The sequence below is a fragment of the Phyllostomus hastatus genome, unplaced genomic scaffold (genome assembly GCF_019186645.2).
Source record: "Phyllostomus hastatus isolate PE091 unplaced genomic scaffold, TTU_PhHast_1.1 phas_contig_1, whole genome shotgun sequence".
In the NCBI taxonomy this organism is placed as follows: domain Eukaryota; kingdom Metazoa; phylum Chordata; class Mammalia; order Chiroptera; family Phyllostomidae; genus Phyllostomus; species Phyllostomus hastatus.
The window spans coordinates 23,414,595-23,434,189 of record NW_025333498.1 but is presented as its reverse complement, the minus strand read 5'-3'; the positions used below and the strand labels follow the sequence as shown (position 1 = coordinate 23,434,189).

At 33.0% G+C, this 19,595-nt stretch overlaps 1 protein-coding gene across 4 annotated transcripts in view; it reads right to left on the bottom strand.

Annotated features, from left to right (window-relative positions):
* Positions 1-19,595, bottom strand: part of SCN7A (sodium voltage-gated channel alpha subunit 7) — an 83,775-nt gene that overhangs the window by 37,496 nt on the left and 26,684 nt on the right. For all 4 annotated transcript variants that reach the window (XM_045858705.1, XM_045858782.1, XM_045858861.1 and 1 more), the window contains exons 6-10: positions 18,813-18,904; positions 15,855-16,061; positions 14,613-14,682; positions 11,790-11,931; positions 8,134-8,340 (exon numbers count right to left, since the gene is read on the bottom strand). In XM_045858705.1, the coding sequence (XP_045714661.1) occupies positions 8,134-8,340; positions 11,790-11,931; positions 14,613-14,682; positions 15,855-16,061; positions 18,813-18,904 (718 nt within the window). The remainder of the gene's footprint in view (positions 1-8,133; positions 8,341-11,789; positions 11,932-14,612; positions 14,683-15,854; positions 16,062-18,812; positions 18,905-19,595) is intronic.

Below are 19,595 nucleotides of genomic sequence, written 5' to 3'. Positions count from 1 at the left end.
AGAAGAAATATACTGTCTCCAAGAGACCCATCTCAGCCTGAGAGATACACTCAGATTAAAAGTAAAGGGTTGGAAAAAGTTTTTCAGGAAAATGAAAAAGAAAAAAGGTGGAGTAGTAGCCTTTATATCTGACAAAAAAGACTTTAAAATGAAGGCTAAAGGGATAAAGAAGGACACTACATAGTGATAAAGGGAACAATCCAACAAGAAGATATAACTCTAGTTATATTTACACAACCAACACAGGAGCACCTAAATATGTAAAGCAAACCTTGAAGGACATAAAGGGAGAGACTAATGGAAATGCAGTTATAGTTGGGGATTTTAACACCCCATTGACTTCAATGGATAGACATTCCAGAGAGAAAATCAACAAGGAGACAGCAGCCTTAAACAAAACACTAGATTAAATGAATTTAATTGATATCTTCAGAACATTTTACCCCAAAGCAGCAGAATATACATACTTTTCAAGGACACTTGGAACATTTTCTAAGATAGACCATGCATATGTTAGGATATAAAACAGTCAGTAAATTTAAGAAGATTGAAATCATATCAACTATCTTATCTGACTGCAATGCTATGAAACTAGAAATCAGACAGAAAAAGAAAACTGAAAAACACTGAAAGACATGGAAGCCAAATAGCATGTTATTAAACAATGGGTTAACAATGAGATCAAGGAAGAAATCCAAAGATACCTTGAAATGAATGAAAATGAGGGCACAACATTCCCAAATCCTGTGAGATACTGGGAAAACAATCCTAAGAGGGAAATTCATAGCATTACAGGCCTATCTCAGAAAAAAAACAAGAAAAAGCTCAAATAAACTATTTAAGTTCACACTTAAAGGAATGGGAAAAAGAACAACAAACAAAGCCCAAAGTGAGTAGAAGAAAGGAAATAAATAAATAAAGGTCATAGCAGAAACAAGTGAAATAGAGTCTAAAAAAAAACCTGATACAAATGATCAATGAATCCAAGAGTTGATTCTTTGAAAGATAAACAAGAGTGACAAGCCTTTAACCAGACTCTTTGAGATAAAAAGGGAAAGCACCTAAATAAATATAATCAGAAATGAAAGAGGAGAAATAACAATTGACACCAAAGAAAAACAAAGGATTGTAAGAAAATATTATGAACAACAATATGCCAACAAACTGGACAACCTGGATGTAATGGATAAATTTGTAGACACCTACAATCTTCCTAAACTAAATTAGGAAGAATCAGAGACTCTGAATAGACAGATTACACCTAGTGAAATGGAAGCAGTCATCAAAAACTCCCAACAAACAAAAGTCCTGGACCAGATGGCTTCACAGGTGAATTTTACCAAACATTCTAAGAACTAACACCTCTCCTTGTCAAACTATTTCATAAAATTCAAGAGGAGGGAAGGCTCCTAAGCATATTTTACAAGGCCAGGATTATCCTAATTCTAAAACCAGATAAAGACAGTACAAAGAAAGAAAATTATAGGCCAATATCCCTGGTGAACATAGATGCTAAAATCCTCAACAAAATATTCACAAACTGAATAAAGCAATGCATCAAAAATATCATACACCATGATCAAGGGGGATTTATTCCAACAATGCAAGGTTGGTACAACATTCACAAATCAACTAATGTGATTGGCCATATAAACAAAATGAAGGATAAAAACCATACGATCATGTCAATAGATGCAGAAAAAGCTTTTGATAAAATCCAGAACCCATTTATGATCAAAACTCTCAGCAAAGTGGGAATAAATGGAACATACCTAAATATAATAAAAGGCTACATAGGATAAACTCAGTGCCAGCATCATACTCAATGGGCAAAACCCACAACTGTTCCCCTTAAGATTGGGAACAAGACAATGTCCACTTTTGCCTCTCTTATTCAATAGAGTACTCAAAGTCTTAGCCATAGCAATCAGACAAGAAGAAGAAAGAAAAGGCCTCCAAATTGGAAAGGAAGTAGTAAAATTGTCTTTATTCCCAGATAATGTGATACAATACATAGAAGACCCCAGAGATTCTACCAAGAAACTACTAGACCTGATCAAAGAATTCAGCAAAGTAGCAGGATATAAAATCAGTATCCAGAAATCAGTTGCATTTTTATATACCAATAACAGACTAACAGAAAGGGAAGGTAAGAAAACAATCCCATGCGCCAATTGCTTCAAAAAGTTAAAAATACCTAGAAATAAACCTAACCAAGGAGGTAAAAGACTTATACTTGGCCAATTTTAAGACACTGAAGAAAGATATACAAGAAGATACAAATAAGCGGAAACAAATACCATATTCATGGATAGGAAGAGTTAACATCATTAAAATGTCCACATTACCCAAAGCAATCTATAGATTCAATGCAACTCCTATCAAGATTTCAATGATGTATTTCACAGAACTAGAACAAATGTTTCAAAAATTTATCTGGAACCACAAAAGGCCCCACATAGCAACAGTGATCCTAAGAAAGAAGAAGAACAAAATTGGAGAAATCACACTACCTAATATCAAATTATACTAAAAGGTGATAGTAATCAAAACAGCATGGTACTGGCATAAAAACAGGCACATAGATTGATGGAATAGAATAGAGAGCCCAGAATTAAACCAACACCTTTATAGTCAATTAACATTCAATAGAGGAAGCAAGCAGGTACAATGGGCTAAAGAAAGTTTATGCAGTAATTAGTGTTAGGAAAATTGGACAGATATGCACGGAAAAATGAAACTAGACCACTTTGTCACACACAAGAATAAATCAAAATGGATCAAAGACCTAGATGTTAGACTTGAAACCATAAAAATCCTAGAAGAAAACATAGGCAGCAAAATCTCAGACATTGCTCATAGCAATATTTTATTGAATATATCTCCCCAAGCAAGGGAAACAAAAGTAATAATAAACAAATGGGACTACCTCAAACTAACAAGTTTTTGCACAACAAAAGAAATCATAAACAAAATAAAAAGACAACAAAGAATGGGAGAACATATTCACTGATATATCTGATAAGGAGTTAATACCCAAAATTTATAAAGTACTTACAAAAGTCTACAGCGAAAAAACAATTTTTAAAAAGGGCAAGGGTCTTGAATAGACATTTATCCAAAGAGGACATACAGATGACCAGTATGCATGTGAAAAGACACTCAATATCATGAATTGTCAGAGAAATGCAAATTTAAGCCACAATAAGATACTATCTCACACCTGTCAGAATGGCTATCATCAATAAATCAACAAACGACAAGTGTGGCGAGAATGTGGAGGAAGGGGAACCCTTCTACACTGTTGGTGGGAATGCAGACTGGTGCAGCCACTGTGGAAAGCAGTACGGAAATACCTTGAAAAATTAAAAATGGATCTGCTCTTTGACCTAGCATCTCACTTCAGGGATTGTATCTGAAGGAACACAAAACATTAATTCAAAAGAACATAAGCACCCCTAAGGTCACTGCAATGTTATTTACAATCACTAAGATATGGAAGCAGCCCAAGTGTCCATCAGTAGATGAGTGGATAAAACAACTATGGGACATTTACTCAGCAGAATACTACTTCGCCATAAAAAAGAAAAAAGCTTTACTGCTTTTCGACAGTATAGATATATCTAGGTAACAATATGCTGAGTGAAATAATCCAATCAGAGAAAAACAAATACCAAATGATTTCACTCATATGTGGAATCTAATGAACAAAGTAAACTAACAAGGAAAATGGGGACACACTTGTAGATGGAAAACAGATGACAGCTAGTGGAGGGTGGAAATGAGAGGGTAGAGGAATTGAGCAAAAAGGAAAAGGATTCATGGACATGGACAACAGTGTGGTAATTGCTGGATGGAGGGGGATATAAGGGGACTAAATGGTAATGGAAAACATACAATAAAGATTAAGTGAAAAATTTGTCAGAACAAATGTTTTTTCTGATTTTTCAATTATGGTGACAATCAATATTATTTTATATTAGTTTCAGGTGTGCAGCCTAGTGGTTAGACATTTATATAATTTACAAAGTGATCCTCCTGGTAAATCTAGTACCCATCTGGTAACTTACATTGTTATTACAGCACTTTTGACTACATTCCCCATGCTGTTCTTTATATCCTGTGATTATTTTTTTAACTACTGGTTTTTATTTCTTAATCCTTTCACCTTTTTCTACCAGTCCCCTAGACCCCCTTCCATCTGGAACCATCAGTTTGCTCGCTGTGTCTGAATCTGTTTTTGTTTTGTTTGTTCATTTGTTTTGTTCTTTAGATTTCACATATAAGTAAAATAGTATTTGTTTTAGTATTAGTAGTATTTGTAGTATTAGTAGTATTTGTTTTCTGTGTCTGGCAGAATAAGCTTTTTAAGAAAACATAATCCCAACACCATTATCACAATCAGCAAAATGAGTAATTACTTAATATTATCTGAGATTCAGACCTTGCTCAGTTTTCTTTTATTGCTCAGAAACATTCTATAGTATTTGACTTTTTCCAGTAAAAATACAAATAAGATCTGCATATTGTATTTAGTTGGCAGGTCTACTGATTATCTTGTGGTTTTAATTTATTTTTTCCTATGTGACTTACTTGTTGAAGATCTGGGTCTCTTATACTGTAGAATTTTTACATTTTTTATTTACTAGATCATGTCCATTTAGCAGTAATTTAATGTGTTCTTCTCTCTACTGTGGTCTCTGGAAAAAGGCAAATCTGGAGGCTTCTTAGACTTAGGTCAGGTTTTGCAAAAGAATATATTGTATGTAGCATTCTATGTTTCCTATTTCATAACACTGGGAAACACATCTCTGGTGGTCCTAGAGTTATAATTTTGTGCATATGATAATTTTAGAGTCTATTTCCTTACCAGATCATTAGCTTCATGAAAATAGATACTATATTTGTATTTATTAAAGTCTTTTAAATCTTCAGTGCTCAGTAAAATGCTTGAAGACTGACAATAATGTTTTATTTAAGTTGGACAGATGAGTTATAGGAATATCAGTTTGGTGGGCAAATAATTTGAAAATACTTATAATCATACAGTTGTATGTATCTGATTCTCTTCCTGAGGTTTTTCCAGTAACTAACAATTTTTAGAAAAGTTTCACTTGTGAATTGTGTAATTAATGGTATAATATTGTTTCAGCATTGGAACAATGAAGCAAAGTGGTGAACACTGGGTTTTCTTTCTCTGTGTTGGGAAATGAAATACCAATAAATATAGATCAAACTTTGCAACTAGAACTCAGTGAGGATTGCATTTGAGAATTCATGAAGGCACTTGTGTCTAGTATAGAGCTGATGCTCAATAAACATTATGTTATTATCATCATCATTATTATTATTTTAACTTTACTTAAAAAGGAATATAGTCAAAGACTTAAAATTTTATATCGATGAAGTGTTCTCCATATGGACTGCTGGGCCTTTTTGTGTTTGGTTTCTTGTGTTCCCTATAATTAGCCATTGACATTGTTTAGTTGCTTTGCACATTCTAAGAAGTACCAAGTGCTTAACATGAATTATTTCATCTGAATCCAACAAGAACCTATGAGACAGATACTATTACATATCGCAGATGGAGAAGCTGAAGTTTAGAAAAATTAAAAGACTTGGCAAATATCATACATTTATTAAGTGACTATAATGGGCTGATATCTGTATTTACCTGACTGCAAAACTGTGCTTTTAAAAGCCAAAATAATCTATTGCTTTCCTACAATGCAAGAATATGAAACACCTAAATACTCTCCCCATGACGTCAACATTGCAATTAGAATCTGACTGGCCTCCATTCACATGGATCACCCGAAGTGTCTTCAGTGTGTTCCATTTTAAGTTTTTCTCTCTCCAGTGTTTTCTTGTTAATACATTTTAAAAAGGAAAATACAAGAAATCTTATAAAAATGCTTCTCCCTTTTACTTCCTGGAAAACCTTTGCATGGCAAAATGTTCTAGTACTCTTCCAAGAGTACTAGAAATCCTTAACAATTGATACATTCTAATTAAAATCAGAATGACTTTGTGTGATCCAGAGCAGCCAAATGAATGCAGATATTAAGAAATTAGGAAATAATCCAAGTTCTTAAGCAGAGTTAACAGGGCACATACCCTGGGATAAGAGAAGCATTGTGCTCTTGGATACATTTGTGGGTAGCCCTTGACATTTGAAATGTCACTTCAAAACAAATTATACAGTCAACATATCATTCAGGCCATAATCATTCAATCTCAAGGACCCCAAACTCATTCCTACAAACAGAAAGCTTTTGTAATTTGTTTTTCTGAGACTTTCTCATGGGTGATATAATGGCTATACTCAATAGCCTCTTTTTATACGTGTTTTCCTCATATGGTCTATAACTGCTTCTTGTCTCAATGGTATGAGTGCTATCAACCACAGAGTCACAAGTATTTATCAATAAGTTGTCATTTGGAATGATTGAACCTCACATTGTTCAGGCCCCACATTTTGGAAGAATGACTTTCTTAGAGCTTCTTTATTGATAATGAACTTAATAAAAAGGTTTACATATGTAGGCCAGTTAATATTTTCTGCCTTTTGATTCAGAAGGAAACTGTGGTACCCATGAACCTCTTAGCCAGCTTTACTACCCATTCCAATTAGTGCCAGAGTGTTTATTGAGGAAACACTCAATATGGGGTTTACTCAAAAAGCCTTTACTCAAAAAGCCTTTACTTTTCCCCATATCTTCTATATGAGACGACCACTGCTATAGCATCTTTCTATCATTTGTCAGCTCCCTCAATCTGTCCTTTTTCCATCTAATAGAGAGTGCAGTTCAGAAGGTTTTTCACCGGTGTCAGGAATCAAGGTATCAAGAGTGCAATGTAGTAACAAATCTAGAGGGGTCCAAAGAAGGCAGGTATCAAGAGTGCAGGTATCAAGAGTGCAATGTAGTAACAAATCTAGAGGGGTCCAAAGAAGGCAGGACACAGCTCCCTTCCTCCAACTGAGGGCTGAGACCAAACCAGTGAAGGAGCACTTGACCATGAGCACTTTGGAGTCAGCACCCTTTAAACAAGATCTCAGGGGAAAAGGTGCAACACCCCCAGGTACATAGGCTATGTACCATCATAGGTTGCTTGGCTTCTGCTCACTGCATAGCTCAACAACTCCAGGTAGGGTGTTAGTAGACTGGGCTAAAACTATCCCTCTCCAAATCAAGGAAGAGGTGTGAGACTGGCAGGTCCTGTGGAATATAAACAAGCTACTTCTGATTGTTTTTCAGCTTCTTGTTCTCCCTTTTAGCAAACCTGACAGCACAATAGAGATTTTAAAAGATAATTTCTTACAACTTCTTTAATGCAGCTTCTGTCAATTCTTCTAGATTCATAAATAAAATCTTTTGCTAGGGAGCAAAAAATCTGAAAATGCATTCAAACACAACACTAAAATAATTGAAAATTCGAGTAAGCCCTGGTTAAGTTTTACTAATCATGGATTTAATGATCCCATGGATAAATAAGCCCCTATATCTTGACACACAGTGTGCTTCTTCTTGAAAGATCTAGATAGCCAATAAAACAGTTTCTTTTCTCTCTTTACAACTTCATACTGTACCTTAACATGTTTTTAGTACTTCATGATTTCTAAATTATGGAAGGCATTATTACTTTGAGTTGAACAGCAAAATTTTCCAAAGTTAATTCTGAAGTTCTGTCTGAAGCAAGTTTGAATTAATAAAGTATACCTGCATTATGAGAAGTCAAGTTAAAAAATATAATATATCCATAGTTTATCAGACATAGTAACACATGTTTTGGAATATATATATATGTATATATACACATGTATATATATTACATATATATGAAATGTTTCTCACACACACACACACACACACATATATATATGTGTGTGCATATATATATATATATATATATATATATATATATATATATGAAATCTTTAAAGATGTTGACTATTCTTACCATGGTGCATTAAGGAAGGATTGTTATGTAGCAAAAGCAAATGCTCTTACCAACATTTTGAACTTCTCTCATGTACCATACACAGATATCAATCATCCAACAATATACTCCAAGACCTTGAGAAGATAACTCAAACTCTGTGATTTTAAGAAGCATTTTAAAAAATCATACCTCAGCTGCTTCATCTTCTTCTTGAAGTTCTTTTAAAGTATGCTGAAATTTTGCATCAGTCTTCTTAGCTTTTTCAGCACTTGTCTGCTTTTCTTCTTCATAGAACATAGCTACTATGCCAAAGAACAAGCTTGCCATATAAAAGGCAAACCAAAAACTTATTGCAATAAAAAATACCATGTAGACCTTTCCAGAAGCATAAAGGATCTAAGGAGAAATGGAAAATAGACAGAAAAATGTTATTTGTCTTCTTGTAATCTCCTGTTTTAAAATAAAAAGTGAGATTTTTATGAGAATAATTTAGTTATAAGTGGAATGAAATTACGAAAAGGCTTAACTAATGGCTTTATGTGGAGAAATAAGCAAATAGCTCTTCAACTTTAGACAGATCTATGGTATAAAATATATGGTACAAACCAAAGAAAGAATTAAGTAATTTAATTAATACATGCTGAGCATTTGACTTTTATGTCTTCATTAATAAACATAGTGAAAGAAAAAGTTGTCTTCTCAGTAAAGATGGATGGATATCTATATATAGATTATTTTCTTTGCAGTAGAATCTTTAAATATATGAAATTTAATAAAGTTAGAGGATTAATGTTTAAAGATTACTGTCTTCCAACAATTACTTTATGGATCTGTCACAACAAGATGCAATACCAGGAATTCAAAATGGTGGGGAACAGAAATATTTCTGCTACCTGCTTTGGTAAAGAACTTTTAGATGAACCCCAATGGAAAGTCATATGATTTATAGACAGAAGAATACAAAATTTTAGATTTCCGAAGTGACTTTTACTAGCTTTTATTTCATAATAATTACCTAAGATCAGAAAATTTACAAAATTTAAAAAATTATAAGGACATATTACAAATCAAAACTAGAGTTCACTGATATATCCTCCTCATTAATTATATCAAGAAAAAAGGGAATAGTTTAATTTTTAAGCACCCATTTGTATCAACAAATAAGAATTATTTACAGAAAATATTGTGTTGCTATAAAGAGTTAAGAATGTTTACAGACTAATAGGAAGTTTTAACATTCAATCAGAGATAATTTATTAATCTATAGCATGCTGTCTTTAAAAATATTTTTATTAAACCCTATTATCCCAGTAGGATTTGGTTAAATATTTTTCCTACTGAAGTAGCTGTCCCTTATACTATTCAGAAGTCAGTAGTAGATTTTGTGGAGTATATAGCAGGCCATGCACAAGAATAAATACTTTGTGCTCATTATCTCATTAATTCTGTGCAGCACATTTCTGTGGTACTTACTATTATTTCCAAAGTGTAGTAGAGAGATGAACATTAGACAGGCAAAATTAGTTTTCAAAGATCTCACAACTATGGAAGATGCCTGAGTCTAAAACTTTTGCTCTTTTCACTACATGAAGCTGGTGAGTGATAAAAGTATATACTCTAATTAGGATTAAAAAAATGTACAAGTTCTAGTTCTATTATATTTTAGCATAAAATTGTGGCTAATTTTAGCTCCATCTCATAGTTTTCTTATGAACATCAAGTAAAACCATGAATGTAAAGATCTTAGGCCATGGAAAATATGCAGTAATATTAACTACTGTTAAACATAACTCTATTCCATGAGCCAGGAGACACTTTGTTTTGTTCATTTCTGTACCCATGATATATCAAAGAGTACATGGATCAAATAAAAGTTTTGTTGAATGAATGGAGAATAATAGTCTCCAAAACATAAGCTGTGTTGTCTTTGGGAATAATTGCTGATTTTCCCTGGCTATAGTTAACTTAGTTTAGGTCAATATTCAGAGAACAAATCCATTCCAAATAAAAGAAAACCTTACATATACTGATCAATAAAACTCAGAGTGTAGTAATGATGCAGGAACTGCATAGACTCCAATACCAGCGCATTCCCAAACTGATCTCTCATTTCAATGGTAGTGGAAAAGAATTTACTTTAAATCACTGCTAACAAGAAATTAGCTAATATATTTTGAGGGTTATAAAAAAGGCAAGACATTTATTAATATATAAAATGACTTAATCCAAAATATTTATGTTGTTTTTTGTTTGTTAAAATTCCATTAAGCATCCCTGTATGTTGGATGTTGAGGACACAAAAATTAAAAGAAGACAAAATACTTCTTCATAAGTAGTATATCCCTAGTGGAAGAAAGAACTGAATGAACAATTAAAATAACCACTGTCAGAGGCAATTATAAGATCCAGTGAACTTCTGGTATAGGATATGATATGAGCTATAAAAAAGCTCAAAGAAGAAATCTGGCTTTGTGTTATGAATTTGAGGCATGAGACTTGAAGACAGATAAAAACTTGAATTTAGGAAGAGTACAATATAGATTTTTAAAAAGAAATTATGGGGAAAGCTAATGTAGGAAACAGCAAATCTTCTTTATGCAAATAAAGTAGGAAGTATGTATTGAGATATTGTTAGGCGATAAATCTGGAGAAGTATGAAGAGACTAGATCTTAAAGGCAGCTAGGTACCATGCATACAGACTTTGAACTTCACCCTATGGGAATCTGGAAACTATTAAAGGATTTTTAGCAGGAGGATAACAAATGATTATTTTAGAAATAAGAAGTTCCTAGGGTTGTGAAGGAGGCATTGAAATTTGTCAAAACATTTGGGAAATAACAATATATATTCTAATCTTACTAAATTAAAAATACAGTTTGCATAAGGAAAATAATGTCACTTGTAATATTGTCATGTACCCCATCTCTGTTTTGTTTACTCAATTTTTATTTAATAATATATCATGAACCTTTGTGCCCCAAACATTGCATTATCCTATCCTTATTAATGGCCTATACACACACACACACACACACACACACACACACACCATTATTTATTTATCCAATCATAAAACCTGTGGGGGTGTTTTTTTTTAAAAGATTGTTCCTCAACTATAAACACTTTTGAACTTTAAAGTAATTATTTTATCTAATATCCTTTTATATTAACTATGCTGCTAAAATAGCATTGCATACTGTGGTGAAACATCTCTTAAAAGAAAAACTGAATCTTTGTTTTAATAGATTCTGAGAAACTATGGCACACAAATAATCAGTTATGAAGACAGACTTTCAGAACTTAGATTTAAAGTTTTATAACAATAAGCCTTCTGTTATAAGTGAAGCATGAGAGAATATTAATTAGAAATGGGAATAGAAGAATTGAGAAGAAATAGCACATTCTAAGTATTCAATAAATAATTGTATAATACTTGGTAATCTCATAGGTTCAAATATATGACTAAAGAAGTGGTACCTAGAATTGTTCTTAACTTAGTTGATTAACTATCACAGAACAGGACAGTGATCCTTGGTACATACATGTGCTGTAACTTTAGGGAGGTTGCCCAACCACTCTGATTTTAGTATCTTCATATAAAAAGCATTACACACACACACATACTGAACCTGTGGGATTGTTTTAAAGATTAAATGAGATATCATACATAAGAGCACAGACTTCAGCACAGTGTTAGGATATAGGTTCTCATTCCTTCTGTCTTCAAATTCTTCTCCTCATAAATATATGATAAGCTTTGTTACATTTGACCATTATTTTAGAAGGAAGCAGCATGGAGCATGGTGCTGTTCTTAGGCACACAGCAGATTCTCTCTGCTCTTACCTGGTGATACAGTGCTTCTGGAAAGTCCTGTGTCATTAACCGGAATAGGGCTAAGAAGGCCCAGCCAAAACTGTCAAAATTTGTGTAGCCATTATCAGGATTTTTGCCAGCTTTTACACACATATATCCTTCAGGACACTGACTAAAAAAGACAAAGGAAAGAAAATGCTTATTCTTAGGTGACTTTCAGATTATGGCTAAACCATAAATATAGAAAACCTTCCCATAAATAATAATAAAAGGCTCCCATTTCCACAGGGATCAGTCTTCTCCCAAATATCCCAGTGAAAAAGTTGCAAATTAGCCCTGGCCTGTGTGGCTCAGTTGGTTAGGCACAGGCCTAGGTTTCCAGTTCAGTCCAGGTAGTGCAGCACACAAAAGTCAACTGATCAATATTTTCTCTCACATCAGTATTCCTCTCTGTCTCTTTCTCCCACCCTTCCCCTCTCTCTAAAAAAAGAGGGTGGGGAGCAAGCTGCAAATGAGTTAGATTTTGCGTTGATATAAGTAAAGCGTTAAGCTAAAAGGAAAAAGGGCTAACAAATGGTCTTTGTCAAGCCTTTCTTAAAGGTTTCTTTATTACCCAACATCAAAGTGAAAGTATAAGTGATGAAATATAACACTGATAAAAATAAAACTGTACTATGGTGGAACAATCAAATATTATTTTAGCTCCTTTCACAGAATCTTCACACTTTTATCTACTGGGAGGTTGAATGTTATGGGAAATTATTACAGCAGTGCCCAATAATCATGCTTCCCTCTCTCCACACACCTGCCTACTTCCCTCTCACATTATTTTGGCTTTGGCCATGAACATGTTTTGGACATTTGTTAATGATTATTAAACATGATACAAATGGAAATTTAAAAAGTAATTGTGAGTTGAGGCTTGGGAAATTTTTGACCCACATAATCTGAACAAATGAATTTTCATTCTTGTGTTAAGGCACAGACTTTTTCTTTTTTTGGCACTGACTTTTGGGATCATTTACCCTGCAGCAAACTATAATGACTACAGGTAAAATATTCTGTGACTTGTTCTTCTGGCCTTGAAATAAATCATTGTTGTTCTGATATCTATTACCAGATATCTTCAATATGAGCTTGGAATGTCTGCAAAAAGGGTTAGCTGGAGTTGTATAGAACAAACACAATGGGATGAGATCACGATTTGGGTTTGAGAATAGAGTATAAGTCCATCAGTAGCTGGGAAAAGGAAGTTGAGCAAGCAATAAAATATCTAAATCAACTGAATATAAGACCTGTCTGGAAAAAGTCCAGCCATTGTTAACATAATGAGAATGGTTTATGTGACATTGACATTGATGTAACCTGGCAGCCAAGGACAGTGGATTAGAATGCACATGAGTGAACAAGTACAACTTCACTGTACTAGTTAGTGGGGGCAGTGGATGTCATTGAGTGAGCATGTGTACCATGTGGCCATAACATTCAAAATGACTGAGCAAATAGAGCAACGAATCTGCATCAAATTTTGCATTAAGCTTGAACATTCTTCCACAGAAACTATCTGGATGATTCAGAAGGCCACCGTTATAGAAAAACCATGATTGGCAGCTTCATCACCACAATATGCCTGCTCATACATCATATCTTGTGCAGAGATTTTTGGGAAAACACCAAGTTACCCAGTGACTCAGTCCCTTTACAGCCCAGATTTGGTTCCTTGTGACTTCTGGCTTTTCCCAAAACAAAAATCACCTTTGAAAGGGAAGAAATTTCAGACCGTCAATTCAGGAAAATATGACAGGGTAGCGGGTGGTGATTGGGAGAACTGTGTGAGGTCCCAAGGTGCCTACTTTGAAGGGGCCTGAAGTGTCATTGTCCTATGTACAATGTTTCTTGTATATTATATCATCTTTGATAAATGGCTGGGTACCTTTTGGACAGATCTATAAGTAAACTATGTAACTGAGCCCTGACAGGCAAAGGTTGCTGGTTCAATTCCCGGTCAGGGTAAGTGCGTGGCTTGAAGGCAGGTTCCCGGTTATGGGTGTGCTAGAGGCAACCATTTGATGTTTCTCTTACACATCAGTCTCTCCCTCTCTTTCTCCCTCTCTTCTCCCCTTTCTAAAAAACAACTGAAATCTTTAAAAACAAATAAATAAACTATATAACTCATACCCCTCTCCCCATCATGTACTTTTTGTCTAACTGAGCTCTACAGCCTAAGAGAATTGAGCCTACAGAAAGGCATCAAGTCATCCCAGCTGAGAAAAGTAACATAAGGAACTATGTAAGTCTCGCCACTACCAGGAAGCACTTCACTTCTACTTCCTTATCTCTTCACTTGAAATTATAGGATGTGAAGCCATGAGAGTTAGGTTCTCACTGAAGAATTACTTATAAATACTGTTTTTAAGAACAATAAACTTTTTATTAATGTAAATTTTAGTCATAAAAGACACTAAGGCATAAAATAAGCTAAATAACAGCATATATTTAATATTTCTTTCTTCAAAGGCTTCTGGCCAAAGAAAAGATTATATGTCTTTTTTGGTAATTTCTACTAGCTGTGACGCACACTGAAAACAAACAAACAAAAAATAAGGTTGTGTTTAAGTCTCAGCTCTGCTGTTTACTAATTTCTTGACCTTGAATAAGTCATTTAACTGGTTTGTCTATTGCTTTTTTTAAAAAATTAGTTTAATAGTATTCTAAACTATTCAGTTTTCAGCATGGTTTTGATGTTAAAATTTGATAATCTAATCAAATGGGAACCATAATAAAATGATTATTCAATAAATACTATTGATTAGTGATACAGATTCGATAGAAGAAGACATTAATATCACTCACCTGGCATCTGTTCTGTTGCCACAAAGGAGTGCATCTCTTTCTCCTTCCAAATAATAAAAATTTTCTGTTTCTGAAAATAGGAAAGAAATGATATTGATATTCTATATTTAATCTTTAATGAAGAGCTGATCTGGAATCTATTTAAATCTCTACAGTGAGAAGAAATGAGCAGACAGCCTGACTTTTTTTTTTAATCCAGGAAGCTGTCTTAGCATCTCATGTACAGGCCAAAACACCTCCGACAATCCATCTACCTCACTGACCTGACAGTGATAGAACTTGGAATATGTAGAGGAGAATTCCTTTCAAAATTAGAGTTCAGGAAAATGAATATAATCTGTTAGGTATGACAGACTCCTGAGGGAAAAATTCCCAGGACTAATACGTTTGAAAGCAAGGACCTTTATTTCAAGGATTTATTCCTGAAGCTTTTCCTGATCAAAAGACCATATTTTTCTGCCTTAATGTTTAATTTCCACTCTCTTCCCTTTGAAGTTTGTTTCTTTACATTGAGCATCCAATGCCAATTGTATACTTGGTGTCACCTAATTTCGACTACAACTTGTTTATCTGAATCATAGTGCATAGAATTTATCTAGGTATCTCTGCCTGGCAATTAAAATGTAAAATGTGTATTTATAAATATCGTTACCAGGGTTAGAAACATGCATACTTGGGAACATTGGTTTTTAAGTTCTAAATTCAAATCACAGAGATCAAACCCATGAAAGCAGGATTGAGTGTTTGTGTGTATACATACAAACATATATATGTACACAAAATTGTAGGTATACTATATTACAAAATTGAATTATTCCAATCTCAAATAATGTCAAATTTGTTGCCTAAAATAATTTTTTAAAATTTAAAATCATACATAACTAGAAACCATTGATGAAGCCCTTTGAATGGCAGTTAAAAAACAAATAAAATTTGACATTAGTAAAACTGAGTAGTCCCAGATACTTTTCTAAGTACAAGTACTATGACATGACAATTAGGTTAATAATATAATATTTTCAGCAATTCCTAACAAGTATTTCAGGAAGTAGACTGACAAATTTTAAAATGGTAATCTTTAAAAAGTGATTTCTTTGTAGCAAACTTGAACACAGATAAAAAAAAAACTGTTTTCTTAACAATAACTAGTGCAATAGCAAAAATTGTTTATTTTAAAGTAAATAGCATATTTTTTACAATGTCAAATAAAATTTTTTGACATATGAGGCAACTGATTCTTACCTCGAATGTAATATGGGTTTCTGGTTCTGTTGTGCATGGTTTCAGTTGCGTTTTCGTGGGGCCACCGGAAACATTTATGCTTCAGCTTGCCCATGAAGAGCCCCATCCCGATCACAGAAAATATGCTCAGAAAAAACAGAGTAAGGATAATGGCACCAGTAAGTTTCTTCAAGCAATGGAGCAGGATCCCTGCATAAGACTTCAGGCCTAGAAAGAGACAGGTTTGTTCTCAATAAAATATTTTAGTAAAGCAGCATTAGCAAAGTTCTCCCATGGTAAATACATACTACATTGAAATCAGTAGCTTTGTGTTTCATAATTTAATTTGTCATTATTTAGATCTAATAAATAAGGTGAATAAAAACCCAAACTTTGAGGGTTTGTATTATTGTTAATTTATTGCACCTAATGAAGTAATTCAGACACAATATATTTTAAAATTAGTTGTTCAATTGAATCTCTTTAACTACATAAAGGACAGGCTCTCTTGGCTACTGCTTTTCATACCAGTTGCCATTGTTTGTAAGTATAAGGTATAGAGTTATTAATCAAAATGTGTTGCAAATGTTGTTGAAACAAAAAAAATAGCTTGCAATAGCAGTATTCTTTCACTAATTTTTAGAAATTTAATTTTTGGAGCTGATTAAATAAAATGACAATTTTTAATGATTATAAATTAGAATAACACAACTGTGATACATGCAGGCTGTATTTATATCAGAATACTTACTAATGGAAAATTCACCCTTAAATTTAAGGTTGGTTCTTTATTTAAGAACATTTGTTTTTCTATTTAAATAATATATGCTTAATTCTGAAAATATAAAAAACAAGAAGAAACAAAAACCAAATGAACGTAATTGTACTTCATAGATGAAACTACAATTTTCCCTCCCTCCCTTCCTCCCTTCCTTCCTTCCTTCCTTCCTTCCTTCCTTCCTTCCTTCTTTCCTTTCTTCTTCCCTTCTTTTGTTCCCCTCCTTCTTCTCTTTTCTCCCTGGTCTCTTAGTTGTTGGTCTGTTTGCATTTAGGATCTTAATCAATGCTCAGCTCAACAACGAATGAGAATATAGTAGCTCTGTGATGCTGAGCAAGTCACTCAACATTTTTAAGTCTGTGTTTATTAGTTTTAAAGTGGGAATAATAATACATATTTCATATGCTATTGTTAGGATTGAACATTTATTTTTTTAAATGACCTCCTCAGATGATTGGATATTATAAAGTTACTCCTATGGTTAAAGAAATGTGATGTCTAGATTAAATATATTAATATTTTAATTGCTAGAATATTAAAATACATGTTTATGGCCTAGAAATTATAGCATTAGGTTTTTTGCTATATACAAGTCTTTTTTAAGTGTTACATAAGAAATGAAATTTCTGTGTCAACATATATATGGCCACAATTAAGTGTTGATACATATGTTCAAATTGCTTTTAAGAGATGTTAAATCAATGTTTAAACAAAAGACTATATATGTATGTAGCCAAGCCATCATTAAAAATAAAGCATTAAAAATGATTTCCAATTTCTTAGAAGAAAAATGGGATCATTTTAATGCAATTTCTGTGATTACCATAATGAACTTTAAAACATGTGTATTTGCACTATTCCTTATTTTTTTGGTAACCATACTGAGTCCTCTATACATTATTTTACTGATTTTTTTCATATTGTTTTGTTGGAATTATTTTTAAGAATTTCTCTTAAATAAGAATATATGTATGTATATAATTATAAATATGATGTATATATATACATACATATACACACATATATATACACATAAGTATGTGTATATATAATATATGTACCAGAGTTTTGTGAGCTTTAATTTATTGGTGACATTTTGTTTGAAGGTAAAAAAGTCACCATCCAATTTTACAGAGTAAAATTTATTAATAATTTTCATTGTTATCTATCATTCATTGTTATCTACCGAAGTTCTAAATCCATTTTTATTTTGATTTCCTGGTATAATTTTTCCCTTCATTTTACTTTTAAATTTTTGTTTTAGTTTAGGTATATGTGGTAGAGTTCAATTTATTTCTGATTTAATATTAAAGTCTCTACATCTTGACAGAAAAATTTAGCCCAATTATTTTTATTTTCATAAATTGGCTTTACTTTGGATTGGACTTCAAGCACAAAGCATGCATAGGTTTGGCCTGCTTCATGGTGTCGTAGTGGACAAAAATTGCTTGTAGATCTTCCTTTTGGTATTATCACACCTGCTTCTCAGTTTATTGATCCAGATATTCCATAATACTCTGACTCTTAGCAGTAAAAGAAAAGAAAACAAACCCCAAAAGACAAAACTTGGAGTGGAGTTGTTTCTATCTGATTCTTTTTTATTCATTCTGAATAACAAGTTGGAAGATGTTGGTGGGCTTCTTTAAGATTCTTCAGGAATGGGAGCTATAAATTATTCCTGAGCATCCTCCATGGATGTGGTCATAACCTTACTTAGCAGGACCTCCTCGAACTTTGTGGCATGTGGAATGCACCCTATCCTAGCACTCAGAACAAAAGGAGATTTATTTTATATTACTCTATTCATTTCATCTGGTTTTTACATGTAATAAGGAAAAGAAGATGGTAGATTAGATATCTGTGTAGACTGCTATGTCTTTCCAAAGTCTAAAGATAATTTTATAAGTTCATATTTAAGATGTAAGAATAAATAATAAAATAGAATAATAATATTTTTATTGCTCTCTACATTTTATCATAGGTAATGAACCCACCTCAAATAAATAACAGTCAAATGTGATACTTTTTTTCTTGCCTTTCCTGTAGTGACTGAAATAAATTTTAAGATCAGATAATTCATTGATTTCAAAGTTAAAACAGTATTCAAATTAATATTTCCACAAACAGTAACAGGAATACAAATGAATATACGGGAGTAGAGAAAACAAAATGAAGAAAAGGAACTCAATGCCATTTCTTACCTTGGTTTAAAGGAATCATTTTCAAAATTCTCAAATTTCTTGCAATCCTAAATATTGGATTGAGGTTTAGAGGTGAATATATGGTTATATGCCTGTGGAATTAAATGAAGAATTCTTTAGAGGTCCTATTGCAATTACATTACTTATCTTTGGCTTTTTATATTCTTTGAAACTTATGTTTAAAGCCATATATCCAAATATTTCCCTTGCTTTCATCATTCCATTTTTCAAATAGTTTTATCATTGATTGCAAGACAAAGATTGCTACAATGTGCAAAGTAGCCAGGTAAATATTAAACCACAAACATATTATGAGAGTTTACAAAATTCTGACACTGTGAGTACTCTTAATTCCATACTTATATCATGTTCATAAATATTTTGTTATCTGACTAATAAAAAGATAATTAAAAACAAAAAAAACAAAATCTGTTAAAAGAATGAGTTTCAATTTAAGGATTTAAGCCATTAGGCTGATTTTGATGATGGTGATGATGACGATGATGTTGGTAATGACAATGGTATTGATGATGACAGCAGAAGGCAGGTACATAGTGGCTAAGACACAGGCTCTATAGAGCCAGACAGCCTGTGTAGAAATCCAGGCTCCAATCTTTACTAGCTGTGTGACAGAAAAATTATTTAATTTTTCTTGCCTCAGTTTCCTCGGAATGGGGATAATAACTCTTCCTTCATCAGCAGCTTTTTTTGTGGAGATTAAGTAAGTAATATATGTAAAGTGCATGGAAGAGCAACAGAACATGCCAAGGGATGGAGATCTAA